The 27682-nt window shown below is 52.6% G+C and overlaps 1 protein-coding gene across 6 annotated transcripts in view; it reads right to left on the bottom strand.

Annotated features, from left to right (window-relative positions):
• Positions 1-12320, bottom strand: part of Pdgfra (platelet derived growth factor receptor alpha) — a 44653-nt gene extending 32333 nt beyond the window's left edge. Inside the window, exons 1-3 of one of the 6 annotated variants that reach the window (XM_060380763.1) lie at positions 12302-12320; positions 2615-2675; positions 1007-1324 (exon numbers count right to left, since the gene is read on the bottom strand). In XM_060380763.1, the coding sequence (XP_060236746.1) occupies positions 1007-1324; positions 2615-2663 (367 nt within the window). In that variant the 5' untranslated portion in view covers positions 2664-2675; positions 12302-12320. Of the gene's footprint in view, positions 1-1006; positions 1325-2614; positions 2676-5517; positions 5539-5824; positions 5846-7920; positions 8233-11325; positions 11511-12301 lie in introns of those variants that run through there. The other 5 variants (XM_021652854.2, XM_021652856.2, XM_021652855.2 and 2 more) reach the window with 5 other exon arrangements.
• Between the last annotated feature and the right edge of the window lie 15362 nt (positions 12321-27682).

Genomic DNA, 27682 nt, shown 5'->3' with positions numbered 1-27682 from the left:
TGAATGCTCCCAACACCTGAGCGGTCTCTCCAAGCCTCCCATTACTCTTTCTTGACTTGAAAGTGCAGATGAGCTTTATTTCACTCATGCATCTTGCTAGTCCTAATGAGGGTAGCCTCGACTACTTGAGAGACTGAGGCAGAAGGGACTGCTTAAATCTGGCAGTTTGAGGATAGCCTGGGCAACATAGCTCATATCAAAAGCCACCACAACAAAAACTGAGTGTGGTAATGCATGCATATAATTCTGTGACTCAGGAGGTGAGGTGAGAGGATGATGAATTCAGGGCCAGCCTAGGCTATAGAAGGAGACCCTATCTTAAGAAAAAAAGAAAAAAAAAAAAAAAAAAAAAGCTAAGCATAGTAGCACATGGTTTTAATTGTAGCACTCTCCAGGCACTGTGTCACACGCCTGTAATCCCAGCATTCAGGGAGGCAGAGGCAGGCAGATCTCTGTGAGTTTGAGGCTGGCCTGCTCTACAGAGTGAGTCCAAGACAGCCCAAGACACAGAGAAACTCTGTCCCCAAAAAAAAGTTGTAACGCTCAGGAGGCTGAAGCCACAGGATTGCTCTGAGTTGGTGGCCAGCCTGGACTACATAGCAAGTTCTAAGACAACAAGTGTCACAAAAAAATAAAAATAAAAATCAAAGACAGGCAAACAAACAAACAAACATTGAAGGAGAAGGCTTACTGTACATGCATGAGGACCTGAGTTCAAATCCCAAATACTCAGGTGAAAAAAATCTATAGCCTTAGCTCTGTAGAAGGTGGAGGCAGGAGGATAGCTTGGGTTTGCTACTGTCTTCCTCTGGCTTATGGGCAGAGAGAGAGTGAGAGGAGGAGGAAGGGGTGGAGGGAAGGATGAAGGAAGGAGAAAAGACTGTTTTCTGTCTTTCGATTTCTCTGCAATGAACATCTATGAGTTTTACGTATCCGATGCAGCTTAGTACAGTGACTCAGACGCAGGACAGGAAGCAGCTCGGTGGAGGAGAGCGGCGCAGCTCACCTGGCACGTAGATGTAGATGTGCCGGCCTTCGATCTCGCTCTCCTCCGTCTGAGTGTGGTTGTAATAGCAAGTGTACCAGCCGGTGTGGGCCGCGGAGGCGTTCACCACTTCCAGCACCGTCACAAAGAGGCCGCTGTTGTTCTCCTCGTTTCTGATCTCCACGTTGGGGTCTTCTTCTTCAGACATGGGGTGCTGCCAGCTCACTTCACTCTCCCCGAAGCATCTCAGAGAAAAGGACGAATTCAGCTGCACAACCTTCTCATTCTCATTCGGCAGGATAGAGGGTAATAAGAGCTGGCAGAGGATGAGGCCCGGCCCTGGAAAGAGAGGCAGGCATTGAGTCGGGTGAGCCAGAAGGGATGGCTTCGCCAGAGCACTGAGAGCGGCCACAGTAGCAGCTTATACGAACAACGAGCATTTCTGCGGGAAGGCTCCATCACTCTGGACGCCCGTGAAAGGCCCCCCATTATAACAGCCTCTGCATCTGCCGAGATTAGCAAGTGTTCCAACGGCCTCAACAGTCCCCACCGAACCCCCCCCAGACTCACCCCTCCAAACACTCAAATGGATAAAGGATGTCTGATTCCAATTCCATATTTCACACTCTCATGTGTGACCATAAAATATCCCAGTGCGGTCTGGGCTCCAGCACATATGCGTTCTTTACCGTGCATATGCCCTGCAGAAGTTTTCCTTGGTTTAAAAAAAAAAAAAAAAAAAAAAAAGTGGGCAAGAGATGTGAGAAGAGGGGCAGGAAGATAGACGGAACAAAGCACAGAGCAGAGCGGGGTTCACTCTGCAATCTCACATCTTTCCCCACTGCAGCGCCTCTGGCACGCCATCTCCCCTTAATGACTTCCAAAAGCCAAAGCAGGAAGGCATGGGTTTAAACTCACAAACAGTAAATAAGACCCGGGGAGGGAGGGGCTTGAAACGGATCTCCAAGCTCCAAGTTTCAGTCTAGCTTCCCTTGTCTATAGCGGAAAAGGAGACACCTTATAGCTTAATTATTAATGAGCGGCCTCTAGTTTCCCTCGGTACCTAACGTCTGCGACACATACATAGGTGGATGAAATCTACCAAGCGCCAGGCGTGTGTGCCACCACTGAGCATCTCCACAACCCTCTTTCCACTTTTTTTTTTTTTTTTTTTTTAAAGACACTCACTATGTGGCCCTGGCTCAGCATGAATTTACAGTCTCCCTGCTACAGCCTCCCCAGTGGCTGGGATTACAGGTCTGAGCCACCAAGCCTGCTGAAGGACGCCTGAGTCTTTATTTTATTTGAACATACTCAAATCCGTCTGCTCCGCCTTTGCTGCAAGCCCATCCCAGGGGGAGGAAGAGGGCAGCGGGCACATTTAGACAACATTTCAATGTCATTTTATTCACACCCTCGGACCAGCGATGCAAAGCACTTGTTCTGAAATGGAGTTAGTGCTGTTCAGCAAAGAGCACCAAAAGTTTCTGGTCACCCTAGAAGATCGGTGCTGTCTTCTCACCCCCTTTGTGCCTATGTGCAGGTGAGAGGCCCATGGAGCAAAGAGAATCACCCTCGCTCCCTGGGACAGCAAGTTAAGAGAGCAGGGATGAGTGTGAGGATACGTACCTGTGAGGAGACAGGTGAGGACCAAAACGGCCTGGTGGGAGGTCCCCATAGCTCCTGAGAACTGCAAAAGCCAAAAGCCAAACAGAAACAGCATTAGACAAATGGAAAACCACAGACGAGCTAGGTTCTCCTGCAGTGGGAATCCTTCATGGTACCAGCTTAAGCTGCTACAGACAGACAGACAGACAGCTAAGTGGGAAGTATCAAAGAGCATGGTGGAGCCTCTCTTGGAGACACTGTCTCGAAAAACAGAGAAAGAGAGAAAAAAAAAGAAATGAACGTTAAGGACTTTCTCAGGATCTGAGCTGGAGAAGTCTCGGCTTCATGTGGGCTGTCACTTGCTTTGCGTCACAGCCCATCAGGAGTTTGAATCTTCTCACTTTCAAGAAAGTTCCTTGGACTGGGACAAATAATTCAACAGCAAAGTGTGGTTTCGGTGTATCCTAACCAACATCTTGGTGGCCTCTGTGATGTGAGGCATGTGAGAATATGGGCTCCCAGCCTGTGTTCTGGTGGGACCTGGACATACAGCCAGGCTCCTAGAAGCTCGGAGAGCCCAGGACAGGCACACGAATGAAGGGATGGGAAAGGGAATTGGGGAGAGGCCCAGCCCGGTTGATGGACACTTTCAATACCATCACCTAGGAGGCATGAAGAGCATCCCTCATTGTCAAGGACATAGCATCTGTGCAGACCAAATTCTGGGGAACAGGAAGGCTCCATTTTAGAAATCTGTACGCAGGGGAACGTTCCATCTGTCCCCCACACTGTTTCTCGCTGTGAGGCACAGAAGTTTATCAACTGGTCCAAAAAAACACACAGCCGGGGGCAGATCCAGGAGTGTGTGTGTGTGTGTGTGTGTGTGTGTGTGTGTGTGTACACGCACGTGAGTACTTGTTCATGCATGTTCCTACGAGTACAGGTGTATGCGGAAGCGAGTGGTTGACATCAGATGTCCTCTTCAACGATTCTACGCTAGCTTCAGTCATTCGACACTATGCTTTGAGGCAAGGTGTCTGGCTGAACCTGCAGCTGGCCAGTTTGGGTCGAGCGGCAAGCCAGCAATGCCAAGGGATCTGGGAAAGGTCAGCCCTTCGGCGCCCACTCTTCCCTAATACAACCCAGCCCCTGACCCCTCTCCTTCTCTGTACACCATAATTAGAAAACCTAATTGCAGGGTTGTGAACCAAATGCATTCAGAAAGAGGCTGTCTGGCTTAATGGTCTCTGAGGATCTTGGCAGGTTGCTGGAGGATGTCGGGTTTCCAAACTGCTGTGGTGACGGCCACGGGGGGGCCCCAGAGCCAGGCTGGTTGCCTGATTTACCACAATTAGCAGTAAGGGCCTGTGTGTTTGTACACACGAATATCAACCTCCCACCGATAATCCACTTGGCCAGCTTCAAAGCGGCTCCCAGCGCCAGCTTGCCGGCTGGGAGGTTTATCACATTCGAATCCCGCAGTTCTCCAGCGAGGCTCACCAGCCATGGATCTTTCAAGCCCCACTAAGCTCAAGAGAAGGACTCAGCACGCTGACAGGGCCGGCTCCGAAGAGCGTTCTGCCCCAGCCAGGCTCTAGCAAATTTCCTTCTGTGTGTCCAGATATGGTGGACTCGCTGCCAGAGATGATGATTTACTGGCATACAGAGCGGGCAGCGAAAACAGGGGCCTCTGAGGGAGTGATAATGATGCAAAATAGTGAATATCCACATGTGTTTGCTTAAGATTTCAAACCCCAGTCTCTGATAAGGTCCAGTTCCCTGGCTAGGAAAGCCCGGTGCACTTATGAAGTTGCATGCCATTACTCATTTGCGACCCAGACAATGTAGCCATGAATAATTGTAGCGTGTCTGCCCCACAGTGAGAAACAGAGCGGAAGGGAAGAGAAAGAGGCTCTCCATGCTCGCTATGGGGAAGATCTCTGGAAGGGAATCTTGGTTGTACTTGTGCTCTCCCACCCTGAAAGTGTCTTTCTTCATTGCTCCCAGCCAGGAACATCCACAGGTCAGACACAAAGACACAAGTAACGGAGGTTATGACAAAATCTGAGGCCTGTAAACACTGCGAGCCAGTACAATGGGAACTAGACCCTTTTGCAGGAAAGAATAACAGATTCAACTAAAAATAAATAAATAAATAAAACAAATCATGAATGGGTCTGGTGAGATGGTCCAAGAGAGTAAAGATGCTTGCTTGCAAAGCCTGGTGGGCCGAGTTAGAGCAGCAAGACCTGAATGGTGAAAAGAGAGTGCAAACTCCCACAGGTTGTCCTCCGGCCTCCGTGTGTGCACCGTGGCACACACACAAGTAATAAATACACACTTTCAATTAAATCACTTATTATTCAGGCGTGGTGAAGTAGAGATGAAGGGATTCAGAGTTCAAGGCTGGCCTGAGCTATAGGAGACTTTATCACAGAAAGAAAGAAAGAAAGAAAGAAAGAAAGAAAGAAAGAAAGAAAGAAAGAAAGAAAGAAAGAAAGAAAGAAAGAGAGAGAAAGATGTTGTTTCTTTCTCCTGTGTCAATTCCATGTTGGACTGTGGTCTCCGTGTTCTGATCTCAAAAAGCATGTCACAGTTGGCGTGACAATCCAGAATGTGCGGTTGCAGCCATGCTCGCTCTGAAGCGGGTGCCATGGTTCCTATGCAACCTGTTATTCTCCTCCTTTCTCAGAAGACACTATTCGAATCACATCAGACTAGATTCTGATTCCAACTCTTGACGGGGTTTCCCATCTTCCCCTCAGAACTTAGGTCTTAGCTCTGCGCTGGAAACAGCCATCACTGGCTCGTCGGTTTGCCTCCGCTGCGTCCTTAAAGGACCAGTGTACACAGTCCCAAAGTGTGACTCTTCCTGCAGGCTCCTAAGATGTTAGACGATGCCAGGCCCTTTACATCCTGCTTACTAAGAAAGTGAAGGCCTGGAGGTCCCACAACTTCTTCTTCTGCCCACTGGGGAAGCGGATGTGAACCTCTAGCTGGTATTGCTGTGCCAGTTCTGCATCATCAGCTAATAGATACAGCCCTAAAACACAGAAGCAAATCTGACTGCAGCCACTGTCTCGGCCCACCCCTTTCCATCCCTCCCTTTGTCCCTCTCTCCCTTTCTAGTCCTTCCAGGTTGATCTTGAATTCAAGATCTCCCTGCAGCACCACACTCAGCCACCCCGCAGCAAACAAAAACGAAAACTACTGTAGGTTATAGTCTCTTACCAGGGACCGCAGGGTAAGTTGGGAAGTAAACAGGAACCGAGTAATATCAAGGTATTCCTCCCAGAAGAGCTGCCATTCCCCCAAGGCCATGGCCAGCTTCTCTGACACTAAGGGCACTGCCCGGACACTGGACACTGAAATCCGCCCCACCCTGTCCCAGTTAAACACCCCAGGAGGCGGACTCTCTGCCCCAAAGCCACCAACAACCTTCGGGACTCAGATTTCTGAGGTTTGTTTAATTTCAGCTCTCCCAAGTTAATTCTAACTATGAAAATAACACATCTTGTTGTTTTGCTTTGTTTTCCCTCTCTCTCTCTCTCTCTCTCTCTCTCTCCTCAGTCTTATAACTTCAGCCCAGGCAGCTTAAATACGGGTCTGCAATGGTGGCGACGTCTGTGTTTCCCGGGACCCGTACCCCACCAACTGAGGTGTTTTGATCTCCTGGAGCACAGTGTTAGATGTTCCAATAAAGGAGCGGGGTGGGGTGGGGTAGTTTTACCCGCAAGCATCGTTCGGAACAGCCTGAGTTCATAAGCCTTGGTCTCCTTGAACCAGAGGTGAAACTATGAGAAAATAAAGTGACGCTTCCTTCAAACTGTCACTAAATGAGTAGAACAATTGCTCAGTGGCTTGAAGTCAGCAAGCCCTCATTCTAGGTTTACAGAAGGTAGAGAGCCTGCTCCCTTCCCGACTGGTCCGCTCACACAAACGGTGTTCATTATGTAAATGTAAAAGATTAGCAATTAAGGCTTGAAGTAGCTCAGCCGTACCACACTTATCTAGCATTTGGAGGGACTGATTCTGCTCGCCAGACCACACACACACACTCACACACACACAGAGTTGGAAGCTAGACATATGTCTGAAAATAAAATCTGTTCCAGTGATTGTTGTGGAATTTGTAGGGAAGAAAAATCAGTAAAATCACCTCCGTGCTCCTTAAGAGCAGAAAGTGGGGGCTGGAGAGATGGCTCAGCTGTGAAGGTCACTGACTGCTCTCTGGGTTCAGTTCCCAGCACTCACATGGCAGCTCAAACACAGGAACCTGACACTCTTTTCTAGCCTTAGAAGACACCAGGCATGCAGGGAAAATACCCACCTGAAGTAAAAATTTTAAAGAGGAAAAAAAAAAAAAAAAAAAAAAACAACTCATCAACTTCCCTACTAGCTTGGAATTTGCCAAGCCCACCAAGAGGTATACTCAGTTCTTCAGAACAGACAGCAGATGGCAGTGTTGGTTCAAGAACCAGTGTCCTGGTCGTCTCGGAGCTGCCGCCGCCATTGAAACCAATCGAACCAACTTTTACAGTATCTTAGGGTTGCACTTTTAGGTTTCGCGCTGGCTTGCAACTAAACTCCGAGGAGTGGGATCAGAAATAAGACAACTTCTGTCTAAAATGCCTAGATGTCCTTGGGGACCCCGGGAACAATCGTCATCATCAGCATTATTATCATCATCACCAATGCCCAGAGGGGGGACCAAGACGCAGCCGTGTCTTGGAAGCGGGAAGATAGCGCCGTTCACCAGGCCCCAAAGACTTAGCAGGACTGGCCACTTGGGATTAGGGGAAACAACACGCTTTGACTTTCCACCCTCCAGGCATGAAGGCTACCCGGACGCTGCCAAGAGAGACCACAACGCCTTTCTCCGGCACTCCATTGTCACTCCTCGTAAACCCGTCCCCGCGGGGTCCCTGCAGCCTGGCTGGTTGGAAACGACTATCCCCATTGCTCAGGAACGCAGGGTCGCCAAACAAACAGCAACAGGCCTGGGGAGCTTGCCCCGGCCTGGAGCGCACAAACAGACGACTGTCCTCCAGGACCGCGCCCAGTCCGGAATCCCACCTTCTGCTAAAATTCTAACTCCCCAACTCTCCAGCTCACCCGGGGCCTCAACCCACCCTCGCCCACCCAACGCCTCCGAGCCAACGCGGTGCTGGCAAGGGAGACTCAAGAGCCACCCAGGTGAGCCGGGATTTCTGGCGCACCGGGCCCCCAGCTCAACACCCCGGGGACCGCTCGACCGCCCAGGGCTGGTGGGACCCGGGTGGCGCCGCGGGGACCACTAGAGGGCGCGGCAACCCCGCGGATCTTACCCACCGGCTCCGCCGTCGCCCGCAGCTCCGGCTCCGAGTCCCCTACGGCGCGGCGCGCACCGCCGCCGTTTCTCCAAGTTCCGCCCTGCGCTCCGGACCGCGACCTCTCTCTCAGTCTCTCTCTCTTTGTGTCTGTCTCTCTCCGTGTCTCTCTCTCTCTCTCTCTGCCACCAGACACCCTCGCTCCCTCCGCGTCCCTCAAGCCCCGGGCCACACGCTCGCCACCGGAGACGAGGCGACGTCGGTCTGCCCCGGGACCCCAAGCTCCCGCCTCCCGAGCTCACGGCCGCCGAGGCCGCCGAGGCCGCCGCGCCCTGGGCTCTGGGCTCGGTGTTTGCATTGTTTTCGGCTGCGACCTGAGAGGAGACTGGGCTGGGCGGAGGAAGGGGGCCAGGTTTAGTATTTCAGGCGAGCAACAGCGCCTCCTGCGGGACGGTCGGCGGCGCCCGCAGCCGCTGAAGGCTGGACTGAGCCCTCTGTCGAATTGGCTTGGTCGAGTGCCCGCCTTGCCCCTCTGTCGCCCTGTCCCTGGGCACCCCCCGCTCCCCTTTATACCTCTGGCTTCTCTTGCTCCCGGGAGGGAGGGAATCGAAGTAGAAGACCAGGGAGGAGAATCCCCGAGTCCGTGGCTTTCTTCTCTCCCCTCTTACCATCTAATGTCTCAACTCGTCTACGTGGTTCGCCCTGCGCCTTAAAACAAAAGAAAAGGACACCGAACCACATCGGCAAAGACACAGGCACCGCTGGGGTCGGGGACCAGAACGCAGTCGGGACACGCTAAGCACTGTCCTCGGGACCCCTCTCTGCGCCTCCTCTCCAGGGCCGACGCCCCCGGCCAGCCAACCCAACGCTCCGGGCTGGGCTGTGGCAGAGCCTCACCTTTGAGTCACCTCTCCAGCTCCCAGCCCTCGGTCCGGCACGGCTACCTTCCCCCAGCCACCTTTAACCTGGATGCGACTCGCCGAGAGCCAGAGGGGGTCCCACCCTCCCTGGCCGGCGAGCGCACCGCTGGCCACCGCTTCCCCAGGTCGGGCCTGTCCCCGGGAGGCAGAGAGCCTGCCTGCCCCGGCGCCCGGGCGCGTTCGCCGCTGGATGCTCAGGCCGGAGCCCCCCACCCCCCGCATCCCTTCCCCTGCCCGCGCCCCGGGGCAGAAAGGAGCAGCCCCCCGAGCTCAGGAAAGGGGCGGGGGGAGGCCGGCTGCTGGGTCTGACCCCTGCGGGGCTCCCCCAAACTTAAAGCCCGAGCAGGGAGCCGGGGCTAGAACCGGCGGCGTTATGCAGCCGTCCTAGGGTCCATCCAAAAGCGGGACCCTTCGCAGAGCCCCAGAGCAGGGGCCGACCGAGGCTGCCAAGCGGCGTGGCGGGGTGTGGGGTGGAAAGGGGCCTCGAGAGGGGCGCGGGGAGCAGGAGTCCGAGAGGGAGGGGACTAGGGACGGCCTTAGCCCTGGAGGTTCGGACTGCGGGAGAGGTCGGTGCAATCGCCAACAGGACCTCGGAAGACGTGCGCACCCCGGGAGCGCAGCGCCCCGCGCCTCCCCGGACACTTCGGGCGTTAGCCCGGGGGTGTGCAGCCGTGGGCCACCGTGCGCTCTACGCTCCGGCTCTCCGAGGCTGCCGGAGTCTGATCCCAGGCCACTCAGGAGAAGCCACTCGGGCCAGAACCTTGAGCAATCCCGCCACGGAGCCAAGTGACCGTTTCCCACACCGCCCATCCTGGGGCTTTTTTTTAATTTTCTGGGCAGCTCGGTCCGAGGCTGGGCAGCCCAGTGCTCCCCACGCCCCCACCCCAGCTGGGGTCCCCCGACGCACACCCTGGGGGGGAGGACTGGGTGACCCCTGCTCTCCCAAGCACTCTCCTCACATCCTGAGGTCCCGGCGGGGCTGGGAGCCCCTGCGCTCCGCAGCGAGACCTTCCCGGAGCAGACGAGCAGGCCAGTCCTTCCTCTCTCCCTTCCTCTCCCCGGCCGCCGGGGCCCCAGCAGCTCCCGCACACCTGGCCGCAGCTGGATCCCGCCGCGGGGACCCGGGCCCGAGCCACGCCGCCCTGCACCCTCTCCAGACGGAAGGGCTCACAGACCCCAGAAGTTGGAAAGCCGAAAGAGGGAGAGGACGCAGCCCGGTTCCCCGGCCCGGCCAGAGTCTGGGAGTGGGGATGGAGGGGGGGGGACCCTCACGCGGGTAGAGAGATCTCCGCGGGGGTGCACGGTGAAGGAGGGAGGGCTGCGTGGAGACAGCTCCCGAGTCCTGCAGGATGGTGAGTGTTGAAAGCACAAAAGGGGGGGGGATGGGGAGACACAAGGCAGAGGTTACGCCCCGGGAGGCTGGCGCCACGCACCCGTCATCCCGGGGCAGAGAGGCCCCCGGGGGTCCGCGGGCGGGAGGCTCACCTGCACCCACGCCTGTCCCTCTTGGTGGCCGGGACCCGGCAGCAGTCAGGCCCCCCAGCCCACCCCGGGCCGTGCGCGGAGGACCCACTCCGCCGGGGGACGCGGGTAGGGTGGGGGCGGGGAGCGCGGCTCCGGATCCCTCCAACCCCGGTCGCTGGAATGCGGGGCCGGGACGGCGGCGTCTCCACTCCCGGGGACCCAAATGTGTTTGTCATTATTCCAGCCCGCGCGCCCGCGCGCCCCGCCGCCGCTCCCGCCCGACCCCGGCTCTCCCCGGCTGTCCCCCGGCAGCCGCGCCGTCCAGCAATTACCAGGGCTCGCCTGGCGCCGAGTGTGCCCGGCCGGCCGGGCCCCCGGGGTCCGACCTCCTCCGGCCGAGCCCTTCGCGCCTCCCTCCCTCTCTCTCCCGGCCCTCCTCGGCGCCCCCTCTCCGCACACCTCTCCCGGTGTCCTCCTCCTCCCTCCCCCCCAAAAGCTGCGCGCCACGCCGGTCCCGCCAAACCGCGGGCCGCGGGCGGCGGACGAAAATACTTCTTCGAACCTGTCCTCCGCCGGGACCCGCCGCCAAGAGGCCAGGCACCGCTGCTCCCACCCCCAAAAGTGTTACTTGGTGTGCGTCCCGGTACGCGCGAATGCCACCCCCCGACACACACACACACACACACACACACACACACCCTGCAGAAAAACCTCAAAAATGTAAACCTAACAATTTCCTTGGGAGGCTATAGGTTTGTTAGGAAAACATGGCTTTTAAAAATAGGTCTGAGGGAAGAAAAAAAAAGTTTTATCCTTGGACCTACTCTATGGTTTCCCCCTCATCCCGGTGAAGTTTGTTCCGAATAAATTACTCTCTGGACACACAACTGGAATCCAGCTGTGTGTGTGTGCACGCGCGCGCGCGAGTCTGTGTTTTCCTCGTCGCCCAAAATCTGAAGTCCCTTCGCTTCTTCCGAGCCCCAACAGACAGATCAGGCACCTCCTTTAGAAACAAAAGTCACTTTTCCCTCTCCCTTACCTTCCTCTGGGTCGGTTCGCGAGGAAAATCCTACACACGGTGTGAAAAGGAAGCCCCAAGCCTCCTGCCCTCGGCCGCGGCTCCTCTGTTTGTTTCTCTCCCTCGAGCTCCGACAGTCATGGGCTCAAAACCCGCATTTTGTAATTGATTCAATGTTATAGTCCATCCTCCTAAAACTAATCATTTGCTGAAAGTAAATAGCTGTCAGGAAATGAAGCCCCCCCCCCCACCCGGCCTCTTCAAAATAAAAGTTTCCCTCGGCTCCTGGCTCTCTCAATCGCTCCGACTCTAGACCTCTCCTCGGCTTCTTGCTCTTATGCAATCAGGGGGTCCAGTCCCAACCCCCTGACTTCAACAACAACTGGAGGGGGGGGAGAAGCAAACCAGATGGGGCGGGGGGGTGGCCGAAGGGGGGAGGCGTTGACGTTCTGCCGGGAAAGAGAGGCTTCGTGAAACTACAAACAGCCAGCATTTCCAAAATGAGTTGGCCTCCCGAGTGTGCGTGTGTGTGTGCGTGTGCGTGCGTGTGTGTGTGTGTGTGTGTGCGCGCGCGCGCTCTTGTACTCTCCTCGAAGAGAAAACGCACGTCAAGTTGATGCTGATTTTCAGAACGAATGTAAATCTAGAATTCAGAATTGCCCTTCCGTAGGCAAACCCGGGACCAGCTACACGCATGGCCCCGGGGAGAAATACGGACTCCGCCGCGTCGTTTTGAACTTGGGGTCTGCAGGGAAAGTGCCCGTGCCGTTGCTAATCCCTTAATGGGATTAGGAAACTGTGGGGTCTAATAGGAAGATGATGGGTTTCGGAAAGGCCAGGGTGTGAGGCGGTACGCAAATAACGGTCGCCCGGCGCACCTTTGGGATGTCCTCCGGAGGGACGACCTTTACCCCTGGAGGCCACTTATCTGTCCCTGCCTTTGTTTTCGGGGGTTATCTGCTCCTCCTCGCTTCTCCCTTCCTACGGAAAAGCTCACCTGGGCGTGACGGCCGCAGCCTGCCCTCGGCGTCGTGCGGGCAGAAGTGTCCCGGCCTCCGAAATTCCCCCCTCCGAGGGCACACGACGCAGCCTAGGAAGGCTTTCGGGGGGGGGGGGGTGATGGAGTTGCAAACCCGCCAACCTGAGCCACCCAGCGAGAGCCGGCTGGGACGCGGCGATGCTGCCGGCGAGGGGAAGGGGGCGCTGACACTCCAGGAACCAAAGCTGGGGGAAGCGGGGCGTCCCGCGGCGGTGGGGGAAGGGAGGGCCTCCGACCTGCGCTCCAGCCTGGAATTCTCTTGGTGGGGGGAGATGAGGGCAATCCTTTATCTCCCACTGCCGCCACCGCCACCGCCGCCACCACCATCACCGCCACCACCATCTCACCCGTCAAAAAATGAAAGGGACAAGGCGGCCAGAGGAGCAACACACAGTCGAATAACGGTCGCCTGTTTCACCCCGGAGAGTGGACAGGAGGCCGAGGTCAATCACCGAGGCTTCTCCCCCCACCCCCGCGAAATGCTGCGCGCTGTGCCCACGGTACGGGGGTGTCAGGCCCCGGGAGAGGATGCCTGGGGCTGGGCCGGGAGCCCCGAGCCTCCTCCGCCCTTCTGCGCGCCCGCCTCTGGTGTCTCTTCAGCTCGGGTGACTGCCCCGCTCGCTATTGCTTCCACATGTTCCTGCAGGAAATCATCGAGGGCGAAGTGTCTGAACGGCCCCTTGTTCGGAATGCTGGCGGAGTACCGTAATGCTTGTAGACAATGAACAGGATGCTAACTAACGACTCCTGCGTCTCACGGACACACACACACACCCCTACACACAGAGGGAGGGAGAGATGGGGAGGGTCAGCTGTTGTCAAAGGCGAGTCCAGATTTGGGGTTTTGTAGCAGGTACCCGAGGAGGGCAGAGGTTGAGGCTGGTCCCCTGCCGAGGAGGGCCTCGGACAACTCTACCAGCTCTATCCCACCCCTGCTCTCTCTCTCTCTCTCTCTCTCTCTCTCTCTCTCTCTCTCTCTCTCTCTCTCTGTCTCTCTCTCAGGCAGGGCCCCTGCCTTCTCCGCCCCCAAACGGTAACTTCACAGTTCGTTTCAGAACAGTTTTAAAGGTTTGGGGGGAGGGGTCCCCAAAGCGGGGCGGCTCGGGTATCCTGGGGCTGTAACTCCTCAGGAGTTTAAAGCGGAGGAATGGATGAGGTCTCGGCACCCAGTCGCTCTTCTGGTAGTAATTACCTGCCTAATTTAAATGATGCCTTTGTTATGATCATTAACAAACATTTGCTAAAGGTTTCCATGTGTGACATTCCCTAAGGTTTAAAAGGCCCGGGGAGCTGACTCCCGGGGATAGCGCCCCAGTAGGGGGTGGCGCAGGCGAGCAAATGGTTGATGGGGGGGGGGATCTGGCTGAGTCGGGGGGCCCGGCGGAACGTCTGCCTTCCCTCCCTGCCGAAGCAAAATAAACGCCGCGGTCCGCAGCAACGTCGGGGCAGGAGGCCTGTGCGCTCACGCGGTTGGCTTCCGAGGCCCGGGTCCTGCCCCCCGCCCTCCCACTGCTCATAGGCGGGTTTGAATCTGGTTTTCCGCCCTCCGCTCGCTCTCTGGGGTTGGAGGGGAGGCCCCGTCGGTGGCCGTCACTCAGGCCCAGGGTGCTGGGGGGAGGGGGCCAGCCTAGCTCTTTGCCAGCCAAGCTGATCTAAAAAAATCCTTCCAGATCGCACCCCCACACACACGACGCCCCGAGTCCTGGGTGGTCTCGGAGCGGGAGAGGGCAAGCACCAAGGTCTTCTCTCCCCGGTCCTGATGTCCTGATGGGTACAGGTCACTCGGGGCCGCTAACGGAATGGCCTTCTGCTTGAGCGAACGTGCCAAGAACCCAACTCGCATTCCGATTGCGGCTGTGGACCCCTTGGATCCTTCGCCCTGGAGCGAAGGATGAGCTGTTTTGTTCCAGCAGCCGAGAGCGGACGATTTCCAGCTCGCGCGGGGCCCGGAACTTGGGGGAACCGGATGGAAAAGGGCAGCAGATCAGCAGATCCTGGCCTTATGCCCCATTGGCCTGCGGGCGACCAGAATATAGGGTCCCCGGGTCTAAAGACCCTGGCTGCTCCAGATGACTTAACCTTCAAGAGAGGGTCCCGTGAGCTTTTGGACAACCGCCTCAGGCTGGTCACTGGCAGGAAATAAATTCTGAACCTGCATCCCAGAACCAGCGCGCCGGGCGCCAAGCCCCGCGTGCCAAGCCCGGCGTCCCTGGTCCCCGAGGCTCGCAGCGGCGCCTTGGGGGCCTTCCTTCCCCACTTCTCGCTGGCTTTGCTTCTCCCTATCTTCCTTGGAGAATTCGTGTCCTTCTGTTGAACCAGTTACAGCCATCAAAGTCCTCGCCTGTGAAAATTCACATCTAAACCAACTTGTTAATTTCTTTCAAATGAAGTTGACGGCCAGGAAGGGATGAAGGGGGTGGGAGGAGGGTCCGGTTCCTTGTTTGAAAATAAAGGGGCATTTGGTCGATAGCAAAAGAGAACGCCTTTGGCTGCTCCTACCAACTCCTAAGTGCTTCGGGAGGAGGTTCCTCCCAGGCCTGGGGAGCCCGGAGCGGGCTGGAGTTGCTGCCACCAGATGTTGGAGCTCCTGCGGGGAGAGGAGGAGGGCTCCACCCCAACCCTGGAGCATCCCAAGCCGAGGGGTAGCCCACTCTCTCAAGGCGAGGGAAGGGCGTTCTGAGGAACTCGGAGGGCTGGTGTAACTAGTTACCCTCTCTCCAAGACTTGTGGCCCACCTCCTCAGCGGCGGTGGCTCCCGGGATGTCCAGGGAGGAGCGGAGAGCAGTTCCCTGGGCCTCGGGCATTCTCTCTAGGGTTCCTTATTGAGGACGAGAGCTTGCCTCGTTACCCAGCCCGGACGACGAGGGCCGCGCACGCCTCTGCGCTCTGAATAGCTGTGTCTGGCCAGGACCGAGCGGGAAGCTGGCCTCCTGCTTCTTCCTTCTGCAGAGAGACCAGTCTCCTCCTTCTAGGGATCCCGTGGTTGTCCCACTACCCTCTCCTTCTCCTCGGCCCTTCGGTTTTTATTTAACTTTTAATTTGAAAAGCCATGCGAGGGGTGGGGGAGGGGAGGCGATGGGGAGGTCTGCTCTTTATTAGGGGCCTCCGCCGTCCAGCTTTGCAGCACACAGCTGTGTCTTGGGAGGAGGGCTGGCTCTGCTTAGGTCAGCCGCCTCTGAAAAAGAGAGCCTTGTCTTCGGCGAGTCCCAGGAGGGCAGCAGAGTCCTGCGAGGTGTTCTGTTGTTTGTGTGTGTGTGTGTGTGTGTGTGTGTGTGTGTGTGTGTGTGTGTGTTTGAGCTTTGGGCAGACAAAGCCTGTGACATGAAGAACCGGGGGAGCGGACTCTTCGCTCACCCATTAAATGGGATGATAGCCCCGTCAAAACGCACAGGATAGATGGGGGTGGGGGAGTCCAAAATAAATAATTCAAAATTCAAATGGATGCGCGGTCACTCCTTACAATGGAGCCTTACCAAGCCGGGAGATGCCAAGATCCGTGCCAAGCGGGAAGGCTTCAACCCTGCCTTCCAGCAGCAAAGTAGAGGCTTGCTGGAACTGGAGTCTCACATCCCATACGCAAGCAGATAGATGGTGGGGCGGGGCTTCCCGTTGGAAAGGGACCTCTGAGCTCCTAAAAAGCTCGCTAGCTGGGTAGAGAGAGAGATAGGTGATGGATGAATGATTTATAGATAGATTGATTGATATAGATGATAGATAGATAGATAGATAGATAGATAGAACAGAAGAGAATGCTGGCCTTATTCTATAGAAGTGCCAGAACTGGTTGAGGAGGGGGCAGGAATACTGAAGTAGAGCTGAGTCTGAGGAAGGCGACCACTTCAGGCCAACAAAGAGGAATTGCCCCTGGCGGTGAGAACCCTCAGAGAGGCACAGCACTCTCGGGGCGGGTAGGAGCTGTGAGGGAGAGGCAATCCTTGCTTTGGCCACCGGTGTATGCTGTGCCTTTACTCAGTTGGGGAGGGGTCAGCCAGGAGCAAACTTGAGAAGGAAAAATGATGAGGTCACTTTTGAACAGGCTGTATTGAAGAAATCCTAGAAGGAATAACATCACAAGAAAATCTAGGATAGGATTTTGAACAATCTTGGGGGGGGGGAGCCTTAAGAAAAAAAAAAGCCTTCTTTTTCTAGGAAGAGGTTGAGGAAGGACCAGGAATCTTTATCTCTTGAACCTTCAGAATGCAGACAATGGGGGTCATTTGAATGAGGCTAGAGTCTGCACTTCCTACCTAGATCCCTCAAGATAAATCCTAGCCAGATTTAGCTATGAATGACTGAGCATTCTATGAACTATGAAAGCTTTAGCTATTGTATGACTGGAAAAATGAGATAGATTCTCCTTCACACAGACTCTTAAATGGAAATTCGTGTTCACAGTTTGATTTCCAATCACCCACTGGCCCACAGCAGGGTTTAAACAAGATCTTTGTCCTAACTGTCCTTACTGTACTGAGTTCTAGCTCTCTGTCTGCCCCACCCAGCCCCTGGAGAAACAGGGAAGGCTCGCTGTCTGGATTAGGAGAACAGACAGTGAGCCTGTTCCAGGGACAAAGGTTGCATATTTTTCTCTAGTTACCATTCTCCTTTTTCTCTTTTCCAGAAATGTTTTCTGAAGGTTCAGGTGTTTGTGGGCTTCCTTAACAATCTCTCAGTTAGATTTGGTCTTGAAGAACAGTTCCAGCCAATAGGGTGTGAACTTTAGCTGAGGGTGAAATTGGGTGAGTGTCCTTCAAAGTAAATGACACACTTATCTCAGGTCTTTTCCTGTTTTTTGTTGTTTTTTTTTCTTTTATTGGTGGGGGGGAAGGGCAGAGGGGCATGTGACTTAAGCTTTCCAAAGCATCACGGACTGAGGCCACCTTGAGATGGGGAACAATCCTCTGTGGTACAGTAAGCCCCTCCTCCCGTCAATGCCCCAAGCCTACCCAGACCTCAAATGTGGCAGACACAAGTGACATCTTGTTCTGGAGTTTTCTGTTACAGCCACACTTGACTCCAACTGATAAAAATCAGACGATATTTAATCATTGTGACTCCAGATACAACCTCACTCACTCACTCACTCACTCAAACAAACAAACAAAAATAGCTAGGAATAAGAACACCGAAACCCACAAAATTGCCCAGCATCTCCACTCATCCTGCCTAGCCAGGCTGCTGCTCTGTCCCTGTGCTCAGTTAAACTTTTTTTGTACAATGTTACAGCCTTGAGCTCAATCTTGCTGGCCCTGTGGGTGTTCAGGTCTTTCTTTTCTCTGTTCTGGTTTTGCTGCTGCTGCTGTTTAAGCAGGAGAGTTGTTTTGATGATTTTTCTTTTTTCCCCCCTTTCTCCCTTTTTTTGGAGACAGCGGCTCTATATGTACCAGCAGACTGACCTCCAACTTCTGATTCCACTGCCTCAGCGACCTCCTGAGGCCAGAGATCACAAGGCATGCCCCACTGTGGCTGCATCTTTATCTTTGGAAAGTAAGGTGTGACTCAAAAGGAAAGCAGAAGAGATAACAAGATGTACATATTGGTTTTTGATTCTTCCTTACATAGATTGGGGGAGGATGGTGGCTGGCTGGCTGGCTAGCTGGCTGGCTGGCTGGTTCCTTGGCCCAAGCAACCTTCTTCATCCTTCTGTGTGGAGATGTGGGACTACAGGTTTATGCAGGGTCCTAGCCAGATCTCCCACAGGCTGGTTAAGGGCTCTGTCACTGAGCCACACCCCAAGTCCTGCTCCACATCCACAACCATCATTCTATTTACTCCACACAGCCGCAGACTTTTGTAACAGCTGTTTCTGCTCTGGAACCTCAAGGCATTTACTTTTTTTTTTTTTTTTTTTTTCTTAAAGGAGGCGGTTGGCTGGAGAGATGGTGCAGGGGTTAAAAGCACTGTCTGAAGGACCCAGGTTCAACTCCTGGTACCTAACGAGGAAGTTCACAGCTGTCTGTAATTCCAGTTCTATTGGATCTGACACTCTCACATAGACAAGCGTGGAGGCAGAACACCAGTGTACATAGAACTTTAAAAAAAATTGGGGGGGTTGTTTTTGCTGTTTGGCTGGTTGGTTGGTTGGTTGGTTGGCTTGACGGAGTGGAGAGGGGAGAGCCAGCTATGTCCTTTAGGCTGGCCTGGAACTCTGCTCCTGGCCTCCTCATCCAGGGCTGTTTGACTTTCAAGTGTTTTAAAGGTACATTTGCTCCGCCTTATGAGGTAAGAAAGCACTCTTCCCCCAGACCATCAGTCCTACCATAGACTTCCCAGGCACTTAGGCCATCTGCTTTGGGGCCTAGAAATGCAAAACAAATGCAGAGAAATGTGGGACCGAGAGAGATGGGCTGTGCTCACAACGGCACTGAGGAGGCAAGCAATGTTGGGTGCGCATGCCAGCCTTCTGCGTGGCTGCCTCCAGGTCTTTGAGCACCTGCTTTTTAGAGTAACAACGTCGCTTAGGATGAGAACAGAAATCACCCTTGCCTTTGACCTCTCTCGTGCAGCATCTACTGTGGGACTACGGAAGCTGACAAATGTTTGTTTAACACCTCCTGTGCTGAGAACTGCGCTAGACTCTAGCTGCTGTCATGGACAAACAGCTGCTACATTGGGGCTTAGCTCTGGGCAGGGGAGACAGACAGAAAACAAACTAGGCCCTGATCAAACAGCAGGTGGGAACAGTGCTCTGTGGCCAGCAGGTGCTGGAGGCTCCCATGGGCAACCAGTCAGCTCAGCGAGTTACAAAGTCTTCCTTGAAGAGAATTCTTCCATGAGGTGATACTTAGAGCTCTGAGTAATCCCAAGGCTAGAAGTCGCATTTGAGGTGGGAATGAATTCAGCGGTGGAGGGTTTACCTTGCATGCTCAAAGCCCTGGGTTCTGCCTTCCGACATCACGAGCATGTGCGCTTGCACGCACGGGCACACACACACATATGAGCATGCAGATATGGCTTGTAGGTTACACATGTGTGTTTAGGGTGGGTGTGGAGACAGCAATGTCATCTCAGTCCTGGAGGGGGGGAGAGTTTGCAGTATCCTCAAGGAACTGTGTTGCTGCGATACTGAACACACTCTTCCAAGAAGCTGCCATTACTCAGGAGACGACCCCCCAACCCCCACACCCACACCCACACCCAGGATTGGCTGCTGCGGTCATGGCATCTGGGTGAAACTGGGAGTTTTAAGTGGTGGCGACCCCAAATCTGAGGCTTTACAGTCATCTTGGGAGTGGAGCTATCTTGGGAAGATAAGAGGCCTTCGCGTTGCCCTTCAGCCTGCTGAGCTAATGTTTCACAGGCTGACAATGAGAGAGGGACCGCCTTGGATTAGAGCATCTTTTCCATTATCCATTAAGTACTCACAGCTTACTGGGTTCATTCCATGAAATAAGATACCGGAGACCTTTCAAAGATGCCACAATTTGTGTCAAGTCTCCTTTGTGTGCGTTTGGTTCATTGTTTTATTGCGTTGTGAGTGTAGTTATGAACTGAATTCACTACACAGCAGATAGCTAGAAGGTTAAAGGCGATTCATCCGTGGGAGGGGAGGGGCGGGGGAGGGGCTTGGTTAAGTGACAGTTTCTGCGAGGTTGTGATTTTACACCACTAGAGGGCGCAAGAGGCCAGGTCAGAATCTAAATCCATTTTAACGCATTCACAATCCCCGCCTGAAAACAAGCCGAGTTCCCAAAACTCGTGGAGAGAAATTAGGTCACAGCCTCACCTTTGCCTAAGCGCCCCCTGCCACTCCTGGAAGACTGTGTAGTTCGAGGCTAGCCCTCAGCACGCCCGAGGTTACACCCGAGGGTGAGACTGTGTTTGGATTCTCCTCCCGACGCGGGGGGGGGGGGGGGGGGGAAGCTGGTGAGACTAAGTGCGGGGGGGGGGGGGGAAGGAGAGTGATGCAACGTTTCCAACCCTCCCTCCGCTAGGCTAGGCTCTGCAGCAGCCTGTGAAAAGATACAAAGTCACCGAGTCAGGGAATCTGGGAGCTTTCCTCCTCCTCTAACGCTGGAACAAGCCGCCGCCGACCGCGCCATCACTGCCGGGGAAGAAAGGCCAGAGGGAAGCTCCTCAAAGAGGATACAAAATTCCTGAATTTTGAGCTGGGTGGGAAGCAGAAGCCCTGCTTTCGTGGCTGCGATGGCCTAGCCCAGCCAGTAAAGGCGCTTGCTGCCAAGTCTGGACAGCCCGAGCTCAGTCCCTGGAACCCACACGGAAGGAGCGAGCCGGCTCCATCCACGTTGCCCTCTAACTTCAGGAAGTTATTATTGCAGTAGCTTGCATGCACCACTCCCACTCACAAAAACAAACAAAAACATAATGAAGACACTGCTAAGGGCTGGGCATGGTGGCACACGGCCTTTTACCCCAGCCCCAAGGATGCAGAGACTGGCAGGCAGATCTCTGTGAATTTGAGAAAAGCTTGCTCTGCAGAGAGGCCTAGGTCAGCCAATATGACGTACAGAGGACCCGACTGAAACAAAAAAAACAAACAAATACTTTTAAGAGCAAAACCAAATTTCAAGCATCGTTAGGGAAGTTTCTCATGATGGCTCTGAGGAAAACTGAGTTAGCCATTTTGCTCACTTAGAAGCATGAAGACCAAGGGAACCAAAGCAACTTAATCTAACTAGATTGGACTTCACAGGACCACACAAGCAAGCACTACCAACTGAGCTACATCCCCAGACATCTGACTTTTGGTGGGTGATCGTATTGCCAGACACCAGTCACACTCAAACGATTCATATGTGCAAAATGGACAGTTCAGGGCTAGCAGCGTTTTTATTTCTTTTTCTTGTATTTGTCTGAGTTAGGGTCTTCACACCTATGTCCTCAGGATTCTTGGTTGAGCCTCATATCCTGTCCACACCCCCCATCAAGTGCTGGGATTGCAGGTATGAGCCATCACTCCTGCCTCCTCACACCTAGTTTTTATTCAGCTCAACTTTAGCCATGACTGTGATGGCTGCCAGGCTTGCCCTTACCCAGCACATGAATCTATCTTCCCTTAAATAGCTATGCAAGGGGAAGTTTTCCCCGGTAAGAATGGATAAAAGTACATTGAAGATTTATCCCCATTCTCCATGAGATAGAGATAGCAGATTATTGCATAAATGAAATGTAATAACTGGCTAAAATAAGCCTGTCAAAGATTCTTGGGGCCTAGGGGGTGGAAGGCAAGATGATGTCTGTCCAGCGAGCCTCGGGAAACCCCTGTTCAGTCCCTGAGACCTGAGGAAGGGTGGGAGGCAAGAACCAGCTCCATACAGTTGTTCTCTGACCACATGTACCAGGGCATGCACACGCGCACACACACACACACACACACACTAAACATTTTAAGGGATGCCTATAGGTCTGAATTCTCCAGTGACCAATTTTGAATTAGATTCAACAATTCTATCCTGTATATATAACTGCTGTTAGTGTAGGTTAAAAAAAAAAAATCATTAATCCATGTTTTAACCTGATACCTAGCCTGCTGCCGGGAGGAACCAGCACTGGGCTAACTGTGTGCCTGAGTCTTGTCGTCAGCATCCAGAAGAGGTTCTGCGTAGTTCCAAATGAAAGGCCATTCCTAACTTCAGGCTCAGTGGAAGGCTGATTATCTTATCTGCCTGAGCACTGTTTGCTTCCCCTAAAGCTACCAATAAAACCAGAGAAAGTCGGGTGCCCTGCCCTGCCCCACCGGAGGACTTATCTGATGACTTCTCAATCTTGGAGTGAAGTGACACCCAGGCGACTGGTTAAAGATGCACGGGGCAGAGCCATGCTTGTGTATAGAACATTTCTTTAGGAAGCCCTGGGGTGGACCCCCAGAACCTCAAAATCCTGAAAAAAGTAAAACACACAGACCTTCGCCAAGCATGATAGGCTTCACCCCAAAGCTACTGGGCAAACAGCCGTCTTTAGGTCCCATGTACCATCCTATACACATTTCCACAGAGAGAACACTGCCTGGGTCTCTGTGTTAGTCAAAGGGTGAGTGAGAAACAAATGTCTCCGCCGTACAAAAGGATGCTTTCTAAATCCAGACAGACGGATGATGGGTGGGGCCATTGCCTTCAGCTCGGTTTTCCTACTGTGTGTCAGTGGTCCCACACCTCCACTGCCTGGCCTGTTGGGTCTACTGCCCATCATGCTCATTTGTCCAGTGCGCCTGCCTCACATCCTTACAGAGAGGCCAGTGCACAGCCTCCCGTAAGGACACAGATGCTGTGGAAGCTGCCATCCCTCTCGACGGATGGGGAGTATCTTTCTCCCGTCAGCAAGAGGGTCTCTCCCAGACGCTGACACACTTTTTACCACTGGAAATGACTCCTGCGGGCACAAAGGGCACATCGTCAAGGGACATCAAGCTCCTACCCTGGGCTTCTATCATCCCGAAACTCCAGTGTATGTCCCTTTCTGGGTAGATGCCACAAAACCCAAAAGATACAGGGAAACTATTAGGCCCAAAGGTGAGTGCTAAACTGACCAGGAACATACTGATTACAAGAAATGCAAAGCTATTTCCCAGAAGTTTAAAACATCCATCCTTGTTAAGAAATTAACCGTTGGGGGCTGGAGAGGTGGCTCAATGATTAAGAGCGCTGGTTGCTCTTCCAGAGGACCCAGGTTCGATTCTCAGTACCCACATGGCAGCTCACAAACACCAATGCACATAAAATTCAAATAAAAAAATTTAAAAACCGACTGCTATCCAGCTTTGGTAACATACACTGGAAATCCCAGCACTCCTCAAAAGAGTGGAAGGAAAGCCTGGAGTTTGGGAGTGGGGGAGGGTTCCACTGTATTGTGTAGGTAAATGGGACAGATGGATCTCTGATTGGCCTGAACAATGAGGACTCTTTCTGGAAGGAGAATGTCAGCTCTTACCTACAAAGGAGCCAGCTAATCTTATCCACTCCTCTAACCCCGCCTCTTGTCTTGTATTTGTAAATTAGCCCTGTCAAATTCCAAGCCCCCTCGCCTGATCCATCCCCCTTCCACCATGATCACTCCCACAGGCCTCTTCCATATATATATATATAATATATAATATATATGAAATACATAATATATATGAATATATATATATATATATATTCACTTCCTGAGTCCTGAAATCACCCATGTTTTCCCTCCCTTCCAGGGAGTCTCCAAGGCCTTATTTCAAGCTCTCTTCATCCTTTGTTTACACCGCGGGTCACAGTCTCCAGCTGTTTTGCTTAACGCCCTGCCTTGGATCCCTGTGCCCACGCTCTGGAGTTCTGCCATCACCCTCAATATCCTACTGTTTGGATCGGAACCTAGATAACCCAGAAAACATTTGTCAAATCAGACATCACACTGAAGTAGTTCCATGATCTTAATTAGCTTTACTTTCCACTGTAGAACCAAATCAAGTAAGTATTCTAGTGGTTATAGCAAGTGAATTGATATAATAAACAGTCAGGCTTGGAGAAAACAAAAATAAAAAATAAAAAACCAGGTTGTTCCTTTCAAAGTCACCTTCCTGCTAAGATAGGGACAAGAAGCGAACAATGGGAAAATACCAGATTAGCTCCCGCCCTGTTATTTCAGGTTGCTGCTTTTGTGTGCAGATCAAAGCCGGGGCTTCATGCAGACGGCCTATTCGGGAACTTCAGTCTTATCTCCCTCTCTGAGAGCGGCATAGACTGCTTAGTTTCCCTCTGATGGCAGAGAACTCCAATGTGAGCGGCTCCCGTTAGATTTGTTGTTCTGGTTTAAGATCGTAGTCTGAAACAATGGCATTCTACTTTTTGCCTCGCTTTGTAGCCTCAGATGGCCTGGAACTCACAGAAATCCTCCGGCCTCTACTTTCCCGGGTGCTGTACCAGCCTCCCAAGTGATTGGTTTAAAGCCAAGGGTCAACACACCTGTTTTTGTTTGTGTTTTATAGATAGGCTCTCAGGTAGCCCAGGCTGTCCTAGAACTCACTAATCTTTGTACTCCTGATTCAGCTGTCTCCACCTTCAGAGTGCTGGGGTGACGTGCAGGGACAGAGCACAGGGCTCCCTGTGTGTTAGGCAGGCACTGTGCCAAAGTAGCTACATGCAGAGACACCCCCCCCACTTTTTATCATTTTATTCTTTAGTGTTTTATGCTTGGTGTTTTTTACACCCCCCCCACCCCCACACGCACACACGCACACATACACACACCACCTCAGAAAAAAATCTTCTCCATTATAACACTCTGTGACTGAGCTAGGCGTGGCAATGCACACCTTTGATCCCAGCCCTCAGGAGGCAAAGGATGATCGATGTGAGTTCGAGGCTGGCCTGGTCTAGAAAGGACAGCCAGGACTATACAAACAAACAAATAAACAAAAAACCCAAAACACTCTGACTGAAGAGGAAGAGACAGGAATTTTCCATTTTCTGGCCAAGAAAATTAAAAAAAAAAAAAAAAATCACAGACGCAGGGCTGTTGTCCGTGGGGCTCCTTGTTAATTCCAGAGCTAAGAGGGTAGGAAAGATGGGGAGAGACCACAGAGTCCTGGAAAGAAAACACTGTCTGTTTGTCTCAAGACAAGGTCTCACTGTGTCGCCCTGGCCGTCCAGGAACTCCCTATATATAGACCAGGCCGGCCTCAGACTCACAGAGATCTCTGCCTCTGCCTCTCGAGCGCTGGCGTTAAATGTGTACACAGCACGGCACTGGACCTGAGATTTTTGAGAACACAGTCATCATCAGGCAACTGCCTGAAAGCCTGGCTGGCTGTTTTCTGCCAGGCTAACAGAGCAGGTGTCCCCTGTGTGTAAGTCAAGTCAAGCCTGGAGGGGTATCCAGGAGAAGAGCAGGGCTCCTCAGCGCCTTCATTTCAAGTGCCACAGCCCTCTCTCACAGCAGTGTGCACCCTCTGAACTGTGCGCCTTTAAGAAATTTCTTCTGGCTCCAGGAATTCCCCTGAGTTAGTCACTAAAGTATGTTTCAAATCCACAAGTTCAGCATACCTCAGCACCATAGAAACGTGCATGTTGGCAGGGTGGCTGGTGTCTTAAACTGAACGCAATCCTTTTCCTGTATAAAACATCTGACTTCAGAAAAACGATTCATTTGTACAGAGTCATACCAGTGAACTTGATGGTCTCCTGGGTGCTCGGGATATGATGGTGTCCAGGGAAATAAGATAGATAAAGCGGCTCCAGCCTGTAGCTCCAGAGTTAAGAGGAGCTTTTTGGTTTTTCGAGACAGGGTTTCTCTGTGTAGCCTTGACCTGGAACTCACTCTAGATCAAGCTGGCCTCGAACTCAAAGATCCACTTGCCTCTGCCTCTGCCTCTGCCTCTGCCTCTCCAGGGCTGGGATTACAGGTGTGTGTCACCACACTGGTTTTAACAGGATCTTCTTACTGGCTAACTGCACAGAAAGACCCTGTCTCAAACAAACAAACAAACAAACCTAATACATATTTGTTTCTTTGAAACAGAATCTGTGTCCCAAACTAGTCCTGAATTTACAGCAATCCTCCTGTCTCTGCCCCCTGAGTGCTGGAATTTCATGAGTGACTACCATGCCTGCCTTAAATGTATTTTTATTTTCCTCTGGCTAAGGCTGTTCTGTTTGGGTTGAGGATTGAACCTAAGGCCACTACAGATCCAGCCTGGTTTTTTGTTTGTTTGTTTGTTTGTTTTTGTTGTTGTTCTTTGTTTTGTTTTTGGATGGGGGAAGGCTGTTTGTTGGTTTACTGTTGTTGTTTTAAACAGTCTCACTGGGTGTCTGGGCTGGACTCCTCCTCCGGCCTCTAGAATGTTGGGATCACAGGTATGCACTGCCATGATAGAAAAACAAAACCATTTATATCTAACAGACAAAGGCAGAGGTGTGCAATTTACTACGGGCTGCAACTGAGGCTAACTGGAGCCCAAGAAGGAGCCCAGAGCAGGGGTTTACCTCAGGCCTGGCAGAAATCCAGGGACAGGGCAAGGCCCAGCATATGCAGACCCTGAGTCCAGTCCCAGCATACTCATCATCATCTTGGTCCATTGGCATCCATCACTGTCTGTCATCTTCATCACCATCATCATCATCATTTGTTCTTTTTTTTTTTTTTTTTTTTTTGAGACAGGATTTCTCTGCGTAGCCTTAAGTATCCTGGAATCACCCCCATAGAACAGGCTGGCCTCAAACTCAGAGATTTACCTGCCTCTGCCTCCCAAGTACTGGGATTAAAAGTGTGCCCCGATACCTCTGACCATGCTAAGGTTCTAACATCAAGTTGAAGCTAAACCATGAGCTTCTAAGTAGCAAAATTACAGCTATAAAGTAGGAAAGAAAATAATTTTATGGTTGGAAGTCACCACACCTTGAGGAACTGTATTAAAGGGTCACAGCATTAGGAATGTTGAGAACCACTGCTCTCATCAATCAGTTACCCTTCTATAGCCTCTCTTGCTGTCAGTGCCGTTTATTTATTTATTTATTTATTTATTTTCGAGGCAGGGTTTCTCTGTGTAGCCTTGGATGTCCTGGCTTTTGCAGACCAGGATGGCCTGGAACTCACAGAGTTCCTCCTGCCTTTGCCTCCCTGAGTGCTAGGACCACAGGCATGCGCCACCGTGCCCGGCTGCTGTCTGTGTCTTCAGAAGAGTGACTTTCAAGAGAGGATCAACCTTCTCTGTTGTTTCTGCATTCTTCAGTCTTTCTCTGCCTACAAAGCTAGCCCCCTCTGCTTGGCTTCCTGCAAGCTTTGTGAGATAATATATCGTTCAAGTCTAGCATGAAAAATAAAGTCAGTAACAGGTAGAAGCAGACAGTTCCAACCCAAGAATTTCAGTTGTCCTCTGTCCTCTGACCTCTATATTCATGCCCTAGCATATGCATGTACACACACACACACACACACACACACACACATACACAGGCATGAAGGCACATAAAAGTGATCTGTATGGCACGAGGGCTCACTCCTATAATCCCAACACTCTGGGAGTCAGAGGCAGGTGGATCTCTGTGAGCTCGAGGTCAGCATGGTCTACAAAGTCCAGGAGAGCCAAGTTTATACAGAAAAACTCTGTCTTGAAAAAACAAGAACAACAAAAACCATTAAAAGCCAATTAACATCTTTAAAGCCTGGGATGTGGTCCAGGCTTTTAACCCCAACACTTGGGAAGTGAAAGCAAGGGAGAGCAAAAGCTGGAGGTAGGCCTCGGCTACGTAGAGACTTGTTGTTGGCTGGGTATGTGAGACACAAAAACAAACAAACAAACAAATAAACAAGAACGAAAGCAAGCAAGAACATCTTTAGACTAACTTATTGAAATTCTTTTCCTCGGCAACCTATCAGACCCCTGCTCCGTGTTCATCTTCATACTCCATGGACTAG

The sequence above is a fragment of the Meriones unguiculatus genome, chromosome 3, assembly GCF_030254825.1.
Source record: "Meriones unguiculatus strain TT.TT164.6M chromosome 3, Bangor_MerUng_6.1, whole genome shotgun sequence".
NCBI classification, from domain to species: Eukaryota; Metazoa; Chordata; class Mammalia; order Rodentia; family Muridae; genus Meriones; species Meriones unguiculatus.
This window is presented reverse-complemented; position numbering and strand designations above follow the sequence as displayed.